A 16,075-nucleotide genomic window follows, 5' to 3' on the forward strand; every position below is an offset into this window, starting at 1 on the left:
ATGGTATAAATGGTCCATTTAATGTCTACTGCCCCTCACCCCCAACTAAATTGCAAGTGCTACAGGAATAAGAATAAACACACTCATTCTCTTTTTCTTGAATGACTAAGTAGAGGAATGTATTACCATGCAAAAGGTATGTCCCTAGTCCAACACAAGGAATGAAATAAAATGGGGAGAGGGTATGTAATGTTTTAAACTTTCATGGCTAGTAAGAGACAGAATTGCATTTCAAACCCATATCTGTCTAAATCTGAAGCTTGTTCACTTTTCATTTATTGCACTGAGGAAAATGCACACCCTGGGGAGAAGAAGCAGGAACTAATCATTATTGGGCACTTACTACGGACCTGGCAGTGCTGTAAGCACTTGTATGTGTTTCTTCGGTTCATTTTTACCCAATCTTAAAAGGTAGAGACTATTATTTCAATTTTACAAATGAAAAATAAAATATAGAGAGGATATTAATAGTTTCATAGCTAAGAGGCAGACTTGGATCTGAATCCAGACATCAGGACTTGAAGATCATATCCCTGACTGGTACTTATATGCCCCTCTCATCATTATGTGTTATTCTGAAATCAAGGAGCCCAAATAGAGTTGAGAAGTCTAGTAACTTTGATGAAAACTGCATAGTAAATGGTTCTGCACTTAAATTCAGGCAGAAGAGTTCGATAGTGCTTTATTTGCACCTTGTCATCTTCCTCTTCTTCGTCTTTATAAAGTTAAGCCATCCTGCCCTGGCCCAGGACTGAATAAGTGACTTTACTGAACTAGAAGTGCTATCTAAGGTTTGCAAAGTGGTTGAGTGGTGTTGGATGGGGTAGTATTGACTGGACAATGCAATCAAGGACAATAAGTATGTCAGTGCAAGGATACCAGCTTAGCAAGTACTCTCTTATCCTGGTACATAATTAAAGACTATATTCATTTCTATTAAATTCGATCTGTTCTATTGTAACCTATAATTCAAGTCAGGTATAATATTAGAATGTTGAATTGGTTGGCAAATTATTTGTTACAGTTCCTAGCCTTTCGTTATGATAAAACAAAATCTTCCATAGCCCTCATCCAAAATAATGTTAATAATGTTGATGAGGGTAAAGAACCAAACTACCCTGAGAAATGTTTCAAGTTCTAGAAATCAAAGAGTACACCCATCCACTCTATTTACTCACACAAGTTCCATCAGTTTTGTCCAAGCATTATGCCACCATGAGATTTAGTACAGCTATTCTTGGGAAGCCCAGGGGCCTTTAGCATATCACCAATATGTGCCAATATGCCTTTCTTCTCTTAATGTGTCTTAGATTGTTCTACCATGATTAGGTTGGTTAGTCTATAGTTTCCTGATGTAGCAGTTGAATTTTTTTTTCATTTCTGGAAGACAGAAGAGTTTTATATATCAGCAATCATTAGTCTTATATTTTCTTTCTTCTTCTCCTTCTCCTTCTCCTTCTCCTTCTCCTTCTCCTTTTTCTTCTTCTTTTTGTTTTGTTTTTGGGCCACACCTGGTGATACTCAGAGGTTACTCCTGGCTCTGCTCTCAGGAATTGCTCCTGGAGGTGTTCTGCTTTTCAATTTTCTTCAAAACTCACTTAGCATTTTGCAAACAGAATTCCCCACTTCTCTCATTATTAGACACAGCTGTTCATTTCTATGTTTTTTTTTTTCTCATCTAATCTGGGAACTCAGATTTTATTGTTATTCTAAGATTTCCACTATTTTACCCATTTTTATTAATATACATATTTGTTGGGTGAAAAGCAAATATTATAATAAAGTGAACTATCCTATCACTGCACTGGACATGTAAACAGGCAGATCCGTCTTGACCTGAAATAGCTTCAGAGTTTCTAGGGAAAAGTACTGTCAGCTTAAATAAGAAATCCCAGTATTCTGTCCAAGACAAACAACTGAATATATTCTCAAAATATATTTGAAATCAACATATTTTTTTCAATCAGCTTTTAGTGATTGGTTGTACTTATTAAGCAAATCTTCAAATTTATCCAATGCTTTACTTAGTAAAACTCAATAATAAAATATGTGACTTTATAACCTAGAGAAGAAAAAAAAAGCATTGTTATAGTCAGTATCACTCTTTAAGGTTAAGTTCACATTTGCCAACAGAAAGTCGGTACAAATTAAATCCATTTTATCAGACACAGTTCTATTTGCCTGCTATCTTAAAATACTGAGGCTGTGCAACTTATTTGTATATGTGCACAGAGAATTCCATGAGGACCTCTTCATTGAAAAAATGAAAGCAAGGATTTTCTCAGTTATATGCTTGCATTATCATGCCTAGTTCAATGAACACATTGAGAAGGCAGGTGTATGCAAACAATGGAAAAAAGGCTTCTGAATACAAATGCTAATATCTCTGCTCCTTTCTTGGCTCTGGGGAGCACTCCACTTGAAAGACTGTGCTGCAAATACAGAGGAGGAAAAGTGATAATCAGAGATAACCTCACTTATGACTCATTATATGTATGTAGGGCACTGTCTTGTATTTGACTGCTGTAAGTTCAATCTCTAGCAGCCCATATGGTTCTTCAGGATCATTCACCAGGAATGGTCTGTGAGCATAGAGCCATAAATGAGCCTTGTGCATGGCTGGGTGCGGCATCAAAACAAAATAAACAAACAAAAAAAGAATGACTGCATGGTAGTCCACCTAAAGCATTTCTGTTCATCATTCAATCAACAAATATTAAGTTTGTACCATCTTGTCTTCCCAACAATGTATTGGATGTAAATAATAAATCCAATGTGGTCTCCAACCAGAGGAATATTGTATTCGAACCATCATTTGTCAACACTAAGAACTTTCTTCAAGAGTTAACAGAGCTGTACTTAATCATCCCTAATGCCCAGGATATATAAGCTCATTTGATACTACTCTCTAAATGTTCCCTCTGCCTATTATTTCTAAGCCTTGCCTTTGAATTCAAAAAGCACTCTAAAAGCAGGAGCACTAATTTTATCAATGACCAGTGTACATCAAATACTCTCAGGGCTGGGAGAGCTGACATATCACATTAGAATATATTTATCAGATTTAAACTTTTTTCTCTTCTGGAAGTATCATCATTCTTTCCTTGATTTCTTTTCAACGTTACCCAAGCTCTCAGTACATGAAAAATGCCTTTATAAGAAATTAAAGCTCTTCAGAAAGGTGGGTCCTTCCCATGGCATCTTTTAATTACCAAAGAGAAAAGAAAGGAAGATGCAACCCAATTCTGACTCCTAGAAAATGTCTGTAACCATGGAGTGCAAAAACGAGTACTCAACTATTGATTTTCAATAACAAAAAAGAACATTCAATAATTTTTAATGTTCAGTGAAGCTTACGGAAAAGATGAGAGAGGAAGAAAACATTTGGTATCCACAGACTAAAATATAGCTGGTTGCTGAGGTTCGAGACCTCAGAACTATCAGTGGAGGTATGCGCTCCTCCCCCATCAGGACCACCAGGTATCCGTCTTTAATCCAAGAAAGAACTAGTTTAACTTTTATTTTGTTTCTTTCTTAATCTCCTCTCACATTGAGAAAATAATAAGAAGGAGAGAAGGGGCAAGCCCCTTTGGACTGTGAGCAAAAGCAATTTTCAGGCAAATGCAGATATTATAAAAACTGGAGAATATAGCTGATTAAAAAAGCTATAGGTTGCCCAAGGCTTGAATTGGGAGATACATAAAGTAATAAGCTCTGCTTGCCTTGAAAAGTGAAAAGGGAAGAGAGAGCATTTTTACTCTATCACAAATTCTATGAAAAGTGTGGCACACATAGGATTTTCATTTACATTCATTTTTCTCTTCCTTTTCCCCTGTAAGGTTGAACACACACAAACACACACACACACACACACACACACACACACACACACACACACACACAGAGACATACACACACACAGAGAGAGAGAGACCAAATGCTTAATTTCATGTTGAAAAATTTAAAAGACAAAGTTTTACTTTTTAAAGAGAAAATCCCATCAGATTAGTTCAATCAATATTGTAAGTGACAACTTACATAAGAAGTCAAAATAATCAAGATTCCCATCCCCATATTTGCTGCTTCTTATCCAAGTCAAACTCCATTCACAAGTTAGATGATTCTGACACCAACTTTGTGTTCTATGTAATCACCTAAATGCAAATTGTAAGCTATTGATCATGTCATAACAGAGCCCCAAATTTTTGAAATCACATATTTTAATTGACTCCTAGAAATAGCTTTAATTATTCAATTTTTCTTAAAGAATTGGTTTTCCATAATTTATTTGTAAGCCATGATTTAAAAAATAATTGTGCTGAAAGTTAGGGGGAAAGTAAATAGAAGAAAAGTTTAGAATTGTTTTATCCTTTCTGACCTTGAAATAGAAAGTGAAGGAGAGCAGAGACACTATACTTAAAGATGTACCAAAATTCATAAAGTTTTTACCATGGTGAGTCTTTCCTATCTACGTTCTTTGTTATGAAGGTATAAAGTATCATAGGTTGAAGCTCACTTTGTTCGATTGTATTTAGCCGAAGGTCATGTCTAGTTTTTGAGATTAAAATAGGGGAAAACTAATCTCGGTGTGAGGAAAATGGCAGTGAGCGTTTTAAATTTTGAAAGAGAAGATTCCACACTAATCTCCTAATCGGCATCTTTTCTTTGCCACAAGGGTAAATTATACTACTACTTTCTACATCACTGTCTAATAGGAAATATAAGGCTGAAAATAAATATATTTCATGACCACTTAAATTCAACATGTAGATTTATGCATAGTGACATGTAAATTACAGAGCTCAATATATCTTTAAAAATATAATTATAATGTATTATGTTTTAGTCTAGCAATAAGAAGCAAACATGTATAGATTTTGTTGACATACGGTACACTAAATTTCTATCCCGGGGGCATACTTAACATACTTAAGGGCTGTTCTTTCTGGATAAATTTTTTTCCTGACCCTTTGCTTGGCTATAGATACATTATTGGGATTGTAGACAACCAGATATAGAATGGATTTTAAGTGAATTCTTTCTTTTTCCCATTCAGTTTTCCCTTAGACTCCTATTCACATGTGAGGACTCAGTTTAAATTGTACTTTCTCATTACATCTTCCTTGACCAACACAATCTAAATAAGTACTTCTAAACTCATTACTATACTGTCATACTAATTCCAGAGAACTTTTCAACTAATTCCAAGTCCTTGCTACAAACACCATCATCTGGCCATTGGCTACAAAGGTCACACAGCCCATTTCCTACCGACTTCCTCAGTGTCCCCAAGACGCCCACGTGAAGGCCCTTAGCTGAAGACATTTCCCCTGACAACTGTATTTGCTTCTTCAACTCTTTCATGCCTACTCAAAGGTAACCAACTTAAGAAGCCTGACTTGAGTTGCCTGACTATCACAGCTATTCTCCTTGATCCAGTCTTATTTTTTCTCACCACTAATTGGAGTCATATAGGTATGCATTTGGTGAGTGTGTGATCTCATTAGCATGTAAATTCTATTAGACCTTATTCATTCTATTCATTAGTACTGCCACACTACTTAAAACAATGCTTATCTAAGGTTGGAACTAGATATTTATTGAATTATCCCTACTGATTATCTCTTCCATCCCCCACCCACAGTAGATATGAGGTCCATAAAAGCAACTTTCATTCTGGTATTTCCATTGCATTTTGTGTATAAGAGAAGATGAATGAATACTGATTGAATGAATAAAATGTGTTTATATGTGTAATCCTCTTTCTCCAATTTTTCTCTAATTACCATAAGGACTGGAATTACATGCATTTCATTCATCAATGTATACCAGTTACACTAATTTTTAGTTGGCACTCAGAAACTAAGTGAAGAACCTTAAGAACTGACACCAGAGAATATAGGAACTCAAGTGTGCCATAGTCACCCAGAGGTTACCACAGTTTTAAATCCAAGATTTAACATCAGCGGGAAAATATTTATTAAATATACAAAGTAGTGAAAACCTAAGGTGACCCTGTCATCCTTTCATATTCTAGCCTGGTTCTGACAATCCCCTGGTTTCCTGGACAACCCCAAGAAACTAGCATAGATATTTGCGATTTCGACTTTTTGTCAGTTTTGAATTCTGAGAGATAGGAACACCCTAACTTCAATCCACAGCTTCGATCTGTTTGCTGAAAATCCTGCCCTGATAGTTTCAGGTGAATCACTTTATGGTGCCTATGGGTGTCAAACAGGAATTGGCTGGTAATAAAATTACTGCCATTAATTAATAGATCAACCTTGAAGAACCAGCAGTGTCAAATCACGGGTTTTCTATCCAGGTTTGCTGTGATGCACTTCGGAAAGCTCTTCTTTCCTTCCTTTCTCCTAGTTTTCCCACTTACCACCATCTCCCCTAGTGAATAATCATAGCACAGGTGAGATTTCTGCTAAGAGTTCATCACACATGGATGGATAGAAGATGGAAAGGGGAAAGAAAACACTATGAATCAATCATTGGCCTAAGATCTCCTTGACATTCTTTCCAGGTCCAAAGGTTGTGACTGAAAGAGTTGTACCTTCACTACTAAATCCTGATATCTCAACACAGCTTAGGTGACTGCTAGTTTTTGTTCTTCTATGCTAATCAACATTCATATTTTATCTCCTATTCTGCATCAGTCTATGGCAGGCACTGTGAATACAAAAACAAATTGAGAAATAGCGTGGTCCCTTTTGGGGTTCCATTCAAAAAGGAGACTGAAGCAATATTGACTGAAGTTAATGCTATGGAGGGTCCAAGTACTGAGGGATTTCAGAGCACATTACAGGGCACCAGATATTCTTGAAAACCCTTTAGTATGGGACCAAAAAAAATCTGATTATAATTAATCAATTTAGACACTGCTAAAGCTGTGTTTGCTCGAGCAGGCCCAGTAACGTCTCCATTGGAGACTTTGTTGTTACTGTGTCAGCTGTGTTAAAATCATATAATATTTATTCATAACAAGCAGTACAAAATAAATTATTTTAGGTCCTGTTTGGGGGATAGGCATTGAGGTTCAGGGTAGAAAAATTCGAAATACAGTGGTGGGAAGGTGTAATGGTGGTGGGATTGGTGTTGAAATATTAAATGTAATGAATTATTGTCAACAATTTTACAAAAAAAAAATTTTAAATCATGTAATATAAGATCTGGTGTGGCACAGAGGGAATCCAATCCCCAAATAGGCTAATGAATCCATGTAAGGTAAGAGTTATAGCTAGGAATCAAATTTGTTCTGCTGGGAAGTTACTGCTAAATGTCTTTCTTTTTCTCTTTTTTGTAAGAAAATTTCAGATGCCTTTGTTTCATGAGTTTAATTATATTTTAATTAGACAAATATTTTTACACATGGACTTCGTGCACGACAATGATGTCCTAACACGTCATCAGTACATTAGACTTGGCAGTGAGTTGCTGGTGAATGTATTCACATACATCCACAGTCTCATTTAGCTTGCCTGATCTCAATGGAAGGAACAGATAAGGTCTGACTGTGAACAAGAGCAACTTTGAGAAACGTTGTTATTCTAATTGCAGTTCCACTCAACAACTAAGGAATGCATCTAAAGACTACAGTAAAAGCCTCAAAGTGAAACATTTTCAGCAGCTGTGGTAGTCGTCCTTAAAATTTCATAACTATGGCATTTTCTTTTTCTTTTTTTTTTCTTTCCTTCCATTCCTAGTTGTTATACTCGGGATGCTTAAAGACTGTGATTCAACAAGAGTTCATTACATCAAAACGTAAATACTTGAGAAACCATAATTTTTAAGTTTTTCATTTGTTCGGCTCTTGATGGCAATGGCTTCATCCTGCAGAGTACATGCCGTGACAGGGGAGAGAAATCATGGCATGTACAATGAATTTCCGAGCTCTTGAACGACAGTTATTAATCCGCCAGTCTGCACATCTACATTTCCTCAAACAAAATCAGTTCTTCCTTATCTTTCAAATCTTACCCCAAGGAAGGTTGCTATGGGCACCACATAACATCCATTCTGGCGCCAACAGATTGCATTTAAGTCACCCACAATCTCTCCAAATTATAACTCACCGAATTCACTGTACGCCCTGGAGGATGCTCTTTTATTTGTCCCCTCCTCCCCTCCGTCTCTCCCCCCTACCCCCCCAGTCCCGTTTAATTCTTTAAAAAAAGAGTATTTTTAGGGGCACATTGAACTAAAGCATCTTCCTCTGAGCAGACCATCTCCAAATGGCCGCCCGGGGTCCTAAATCCCGCAGCTACGGACAGGGACAAGAAGGTGTCCTCTGCTGCAGAGTCGCGGGACTGGGCGTCAGACAGCAGAGGGGGACAGGGCATCCTCCGGGGACAGGTAGAAGGCGGCGCCGGGCGCATCCGAGCTGGCCCCCAGTTGCTGCGGCGCGGGCAGCCCCTCGGGCGGGCACGGGGCTGGGCGCGCGCGCGCGCGGGGTCGCGGGACGCAAGTTGAATTTCCGCGTCCCGGCGCTCCGTCCGCAGCCTGGGCGACCCGAGGCCGCCGGGGACCGGAGACGCGGACTCAGTCGCCGCCCGCCACCCGGGCCACCGGAGCCGTGGCACTGCGCCCCGAGCCCGGCCCCCGCCACCCCGCGCGCCCCGCCTCGCCCTCTCGGCTCCGGGGAGCTCCGCGCCCGGGCACGCACGCAGGCCACCTTCGGGGCGGCGACGACCCCGGGAGCGGGTGGGTGGCCGGGACAAACTTCCCGCTTCTTGCCGGGATCCCCTCGGACCCGAGCCGGCTCGTCCGGGCACCGGCCGGCACTGACGCCCTCGCCCGAGCCGCCGCCGCCGCTCGCGTCCCCGAGCCCGAGCCCGGGCGCAGAGCGCTCCCGGCGCAGCCGCTCCAACAAAGCGGCGGCGGCGGGCGAGCCGGAGAGGGGCTGCAAGAGGCTGCGACCGGAGCACCCGGGTCCCGCCGAGCTGCCCCGGCTCCCGGCCGGCCGCGGGCAGCAGCCAGCGCCCCGGGAAGAAAGTGTCCCGCGGCCGGCGCCCACCCTCCTCCGGCCCCGCCGCCCCCGGCCCGAGCGCGTCCCGCTGTCCCGGTGGGAGTTGGCGGAGCCCCGGCAGGGGAAGGGAGCGCCCGAGGCGGGGTGGGGGGGTGGGGATGGGGGAGCGCGCAGGAGACCCCCTCAAGGGCCGAGTCGTCCCCTTACCTCTGTCCAGAGTGAGCGGCTGGACCACTGTCAGTGTCGCCATGTCTGCCGTGGGAGCCGAAGTGACGCTCGGCTTCAGCATCAGCCGGCGCTGGGAGTGAGAAAAAGAGGAGGAGATGGGGGCGGGCGGCGGCGGGGAAGGGGGGAGGCGGGAGGCGGCGCGGGGAAGCGAGCGCGGGTGGGTTTGGCAGCCAGATGGAGCCGCGACTGCTCCGCGCCCCGCAGACCGTCAGCGGCGGCGGCGGGAGGCTGAGCAGGTAGCGGGAGGGGGGGGGCGGGGGGGGGCGGGGAGCGGCGGGAGCCCCCAGGGCCCGCGCCCGCGCCCGACCCGCTCGGGCCGGGCACCCCAGCAGCGCCCGGCGGGAGGCGCCCGCTCGCACCGCTGCCTTCGGGGAACTTTGCGCTCAGGAAAGGGTCCGAGTGACCGTGGGTCTGGGACGTGGGAGAAGGCTGGAAGGGGAGCAGAGGCGAGAGGGTGGGGGAGCGGGAAGGGGTCGAAAGAGGATCGCCCTCCCCCCACCCCGCCACCCCACTCACCCCGCCGCCCCCATGTCAAAGAGATGCTCAACTCGCTGACCCCATCCCCGTTTAGAGAGCAAATGCTGCCCGGGTCCGAGACGCTCGGCTTTCCATGGTTGATGCTGTGAATGTCTGTTAATGGTCTTTGGAATGTTGACTTTGAGCAGTGCACAAGGTAACGGCCTCAAGACCGAGGTTCTATGAAGGAATCACAGAAGTGGTCCCTTCATTTGTAGTCAATAGTAGTTTGTTTTTTTTTATTTTTTTGGAATCGATTTTTTTTCGATCTGCCAAATGGACTTAGAACTTTTCCAACAGGATTTCTAACCAGTGGTAACTCAGGCTTAACCACGAACAAGCCTGCTGGAAATGGGGAGGTGTCCCGGCCTGATTTAGGGGTGCAGTCTGGTTCCTTCCTGTGGTCTGTAATGTAGTGGGAGATGATTTTATTAAAAGGGTGACTTTGGGGTCACTGTCTCAAGATTAAGTCACTAGAACCTTCAGCTACTGGCTGTGGCCCCAATGTTTATTACCTTGTTCATTACAATATTTATTACACTTTTGCCTTTCTCCACTGTAGGAATTCGTTTCCTGATCAAGAAATTAAATAGAAAAACCTGTGTTTTTAATAGACAGGATTCAAAGTACAAGCAGAATGGCAATGCCTCTGAAATTAGGGTAGGAAATGATATCGACTGCCCCTTGACAACAGAATTGTTTCAACTCTAATATTTTAAAGAAAGATACTGTTTTATAATAAAATGTTTGCATGCACTTATGTTATAGTCTTCTATTATGATATAGATGGTCCCTGGAGATCTTTAAATCCTATGGTCTTCAGTTTTAAAGAGGCAGGCTTTCACTAAATGATTGACAATGTCAAAGTTCATTGGCTGGCCCCGAAGACATACCTTAGATGGTTGAATCTATCTACACTTTTTTGTGGTTTTTGAATAAATCCTGATCTTAAAATTCAAGTGTTATTTATGTAACACTTCATCAGAAATCACATACTCTCAAAGGAGAGTTTTAATAACCTTCAATCTCACTGATATTCTAGAAAATGAAGGAGTTTATTCTACTCTGCAATCTAATTGAGTTTGGTGAGGGCCTGATGTGATCATCAATGTGCTGTGTGAACAAATACACAGACTCATTCATACAACTTAGACCTGAACACTGTGTGGCAAACATTGTCCTAAACCTCGGCCTTGCAATGATTAATAAGACCCTGCTCTTCCCGGACAAGGCTCTTTGCTCAGTGTGGTTTGGGAGACAGATAATGAACAAGCTATGAAAATAATGTGAAGTAGTTACACAGAAGTACCACAAGAAGGAAGTTCTGTGGGAAAGAGGAGGAAACAACATTTTTGGTTATAATCTTTCATGTTATATCATATCCCCTAAATCAAAGAACGACAAGCAATTGATCTGTATATATACAATAGCATTAATGTCCTAAGGTATTTTACAATGTAGCAAGCCTTATTCGTTTATTGACTATGAATAAGAACATTCACAAATCTCTTGACTACCAATGTAGTTCTCCTAATAGTACACAGTATTATGAATATGCATATTAATGTCTTGATTTGTAAGTCAAAATGCCATTGTTGTATCTCTATCAATACAAATCCCAGGTTATGAGGTCTGTGAAGAAGGCTTTTTGTCGTTTTGTTTTCTGATACAATCCAAGCACCAAATATTTAACAGCATGTTTCTGGATCTTTATTTTGTCCTCCCTAAGTGTAAATGTGTCCTATCATTCTCTCTGTGTATCTCTGCATTGACTTAGTAAGGATTAAAGGAGAAAGTAAAAGGAAACATAAATCATCTTTATCAACAGCTACTATTTCTAACAGGGGCAACTTAAATGTTTACATAGGTATAAAGAGAAATTATTTCATGGTGTGTTAGAATTTATTTTATGAAGCATAAATAATTATTGTCTCTTGAATGAAATTTATGACCATTTGAGACATGTAGAGACATAAAGAAAATTTTATTGATCTCTTCTTTTCCTTTGATAACTGTATCTGTACTGTCTCAAGATCATTTGAATCACTGCTACAGGGAAGTATCGAGGACAATATCCTTGATCTACTCATACACATACTACTTTATTGATTGTGTGTTATTATGGGAAATGTTAAAGAAACCATAATTATATTATTATCTCATCGAATTGATCACAAAACTACCACAATGTTTAAGTTAACTGTTACATAGCTAATGCATTTAGTGGGTAATGTATTTTCAGTGAAATTCTATAATAATACTTGTTGGGCAATTTCAGTGTCTCAGTTTTGTTGCCAGACTGGTTTCTCGCTCCTCTTTTCTTTCAGCATGGAAAAACCAATTGTGCTATTTGCCCATTTTATAGATAAGTAACCTGAGTCTCAGAAAGGGTAAGCAAATTATAGGAATAGTAAGTGCATATGGAGTTTAGAGCTCCTGAACTTCCCACTAACAACCCTACACTTCATTATGTATTATTGACTATTTGGAGCCTTTGGCCTTTCATTTCAGATGTATCCAAGTCTTTTCTTGATTTTGCTTTAGATATATACAAAAAGAGGAATGAATGGTGGTTGTTTAGTTAAAAAGATAGAAAAATATGATACCTATCCCATTCTATGTAAACATTGGTTGCTATTTTAAAGATCTGCTTTATAAAATCTGTTCTTTTTGAAAATAAAGTATTCTAAGATTTCATTGTTTGGTTTTGTTTTTTGAACCACACTCAGCTGTGCCTCAGTCTTACTCCTGGCTCTGTCCACAGAGATCACTCCTGGTGGTGCTTGGGAGACCAGGCACCAGATGTGGTGCTGGGTATCAAACTGAAGATGACCCTGTGCAAGCTAAGTACCTTACCGATTGGACTCTTTCTCTGGCTCCCAAGATTATTCAAAGTTTAGTTCAGGACTGTTTCACTTAATTCAATCAATCTTTAAAATTCGCTGAAAAATCAAGAGATTTTCATAAAGCATTGGCATACCATGACAATGTGTTTAGTTAGATTATAATTGGAGTATAATAAGCACAGTTTCATGTGAGGAAAATAGCACCTTCACACTGGAATTCTTTCAGCCATGGGTGTTCAAATTTTTTTCTTTGTATTTTTTCAAGATAACAAATTATCTTCCTTAATTCTCATAGCTTGTCAAAATAGCACTAGACTAAGATGAAGTGCCAACCTATACTTTGGAATCTAAATGTTTGTAGGTTTTTTATAATTATCATATATTGAGACTCTTACTACATTTATTTTATCTTATGATTTATTTTGACAGCTACTTATTTGTCTATTTGTTCAATAAATACTTGGTGGATTTACTGTATGTCATGCACTGTTCTAAGTAATAGGATGTTTAAATCAACAAGAAAAATCTGGTTTTGTTTGGTATATATTGTACAAAGAAAAGAAGAATTACTTTTTTTTAAAAAACTATGAACAAGGAGATTAGTTCATTACTCACTACTGTGCAAAGCATACATAATTTGGTGATTGGATTGGGTCTAGAATAATGTCAAGAATACAAAACATAATGATCTTACCATGGTGGGAAAATGTTGACAGATGATTTGAGGTGGGAACCCCAAGAGAATGGTGGAGGGAAACAGACACTGGTGTAAGGTGTGGTGTTAGAATGTCATATGCATGAAACCCTTCATGCATTATCATAAATTACGATTTTTAAGACAGGAATTTTGGAGAAGGACATTCTGAGGAAAGAGAAGTAAAACCAGGGATGGAAGAAAGAGAGAATGTTTAGGTTTAAAAAAAAAAAGCAGTTTAATTTGGAGTATAACAAACCTGAAAGGACCATTGTGAATTAGATTATGAAAGATAATATAATTAACAGAAATGTAATAAACCATTCATGAATTTTTTTGTGCCATCATGCAATGAAATTTATAAATATAATCCCTGGACTAAGAAAAAAGTGAGCTGAGTATCTACATTACTAATTCAGAGGTGGACATTAGAAAATTAAAGATGGAATAAAAAGGTCATTTCTAATTACCTTTAATTTCAAAGAAATGAAAACCTTTGAGTAAAGGAAATTTGAAATCTGAATAATTATTTCTCAGTTGTAGTCTTAGCACTATTTTATATTACTAACAGCCACCATGCAAGTCGTAAGTATAATAATTGCCTTTTGTTCTGATTCCATAATAGGCAATAACACATATAGTAAGTATAAAAGTCTGATTCTAGGGTGTTTTATTTATTTCTATTTAATGCATAGAATATAAAATGCTATTTTTGTTTCATTTTGAGATGAACATTTTTCTGTTTTCACAGTTGGAAACGATGATTGATCTTTTTATAATGAAATCTAAATTCAAAGCTTGCAATTCTCTTTTATTTATGCATCCCAAGCTCATATCTATACTATTGGGAATGCCTAGGAGATATAAAAGAAACAAGATAAAATAATTTTTAAAAGTGATACTGGACTCACTTTTTTCTTGTATCAATGCAGGAGAAATTTCAAAACTTTTAGGACACCTAATATACGAGGGATTTTTTAAAATGTTTTTCTTAAAGCTGCATCTTTGAATTTTTGATACACTAATTCTGAGCCAAAACTATTCTCGTATCCAACAAATGTTTACCAGCACCTCCTATATTCCAGGTACTGTTCTCTGGAGAGATTCAGTGGTTAAACTTAGAAATTCCTTTCTTTTAGTGGAGCTTAATTTTTATAAAAGGGGATTTGACTGATAAATATAAATAGACAAGCTAGGTAATCTTAGCTAGTGGGGAAGATGACAAACATCTTGCTCCAAAATCACTTTCACTGTCAAAATTTCAGTTGTTTAGCTTGGTCACAGTGGGAGTGCTTATACCATAGGTATAATCACTATATATGGATATAACGTTTCTTCCTCTGGAAAATCAGTGGGTAACATGTACTAGTTCACTTCAAAGTGCACAAAGGAAATAAAAGAAAAAGTTGTGATGGAATCTCCAGCACATAGGAGTCTTGTTATATGGGGAAAAAATCCCATATAACCTTTGACAGAAAAACATTTTGTTTGGTTTTGGGACCGTATCTGTCTTATTCCAGGCTCTGCGCTTAGGGGTCACTCCTGACAGGGTTCAGGGGACAATATGTCGTGAACCTAGGTCAACCACATGCAAAGAAAGCTCCTACTCATTATACTGTCTCTTTGCCAACACCCCATCCCCCACAATTTTTTTTTTAAATAACAGTTATACCCTGTCCTTATAAGAGTATTAACAAGATGTTGGGCCTGGGATATAGTGAGAAGTAGCAGATGTTAATTTTATTTTTGAGGAGATTACAAAACAACTAGAGAGTGTATTGATGCTACTATATAGAATTAATAATAAAATGATTTACTAACAAAAATGTAGCACTGTAGCACTGTCCTTCCTTTGCTCATCGATTTGCTCGAGGAGGCACCAGTAACATCTTCATTGTGAGACTTGTTACTGTTTTTGGCATATCGAATACGCCACAGGGAGCTTGCCAGGCTCTGCCATGCCGGTGAGATACTCTCGGTAGCTTGCCAGGCTCTTCAAGAGGGACGAAGGAATTGAACCCACGTCGGCCGCATGCAAGGCAAATGCTCTACCCTCCGTGCTATCACTCTAGCCCAACAAAAATATATAATACAATAAATATGTATATGCCAATGGCATTGCAGAAAAACAGAAATACCTAGATTCTGCAAAAGCTTCTTGAGGCAGTTTGTGTTCACTTTCAGAAGAAATTGATATATTTTTTTCTACTTCATGTCGATAAAAAACTTTACACCTTTGAGCAGAAAGCTACTCTTCACAACTTTGAATCAAAATATTGTCAAGCAAGTGAGCCAGAACCTTCTAAGAAAGTTCAGGACAGAACAATGCAAAAGGAGGAGAAAGGAAATACATCTATAGTGATTCATGCTTGCAAATCTTACTATGGTATATACGTTACTTTTGCTCTGAGTTTCTTTCATTATTATTTGTTGGGAGTGACCTTTAAGAAGTTTTCAGAAGGTATCCTTGGTTAATAAGGTTGGTGGTTCAATAGTAGGGCCCCAAGGATTCAGTGCTGCAAGGGCCTTGTCATGATGGGGCCAATCAGGTCCATCCTGGTGGTGTACAGAGGCCTCCAGCTCCACTCTCTGTGATATTGGAGAGGTCATGTGATGCCAGAAATAGAAACTCCAACATATACTCTAACCATCGTAATATAGATCCCTAGTATACTCCCTAACTGCCCTACTATCTCCAGGCTCGTATTTTTATTTTAGTTCAATTATTTTTAACTTTCCATTAGAATTCCTATTTTATTTAACATCATCTAATTTTGAATTATGTATCATAAGTCATCTATCTATTCTGCATGAAAT

The 16,075-nt window shown here is 39.6% G+C and overlaps 1 protein-coding gene across 3 annotated transcripts in view; it reads right to left on the reverse strand.

Moving 5' to 3' along the window:
- Window positions 1-9,308, reverse strand: part of LIN7A (lin-7 homolog A, crumbs cell polarity complex component) — a 147,977-nt gene extending 138,669 nt beyond the window's left edge. Inside the window, exon 1 of one of the 3 annotated variants that reach the window (XM_056116308.1) lies at window positions 9,182-9,308. Coding sequence is in view for 1 of the 3 variants with exons in the window: in XM_056116300.1 (XP_055972275.1) it covers window positions 9,182-9,263 (82 nt within the window). In the remaining 2 variants the exon portion in view is untranslated. The remainder of the gene's footprint in view (window positions 1-9,181) is intronic. The other 2 variants (XM_056116300.1, XM_056116316.1) reach the window with 2 other exon arrangements.
- Between the last annotated feature and the right edge of the window lie 6,767 nt (window positions 9,309-16,075).

This window comes from Sorex fumeus, unplaced genomic scaffold, assembly GCF_029834395.1.
Source record: "Sorex fumeus unplaced genomic scaffold, SorFum_2.1 ptg000003l, whole genome shotgun sequence".
Taxonomy (NCBI): Eukaryota; Metazoa; Chordata; class Mammalia; order Eulipotyphla; family Soricidae; genus Sorex; species Sorex fumeus.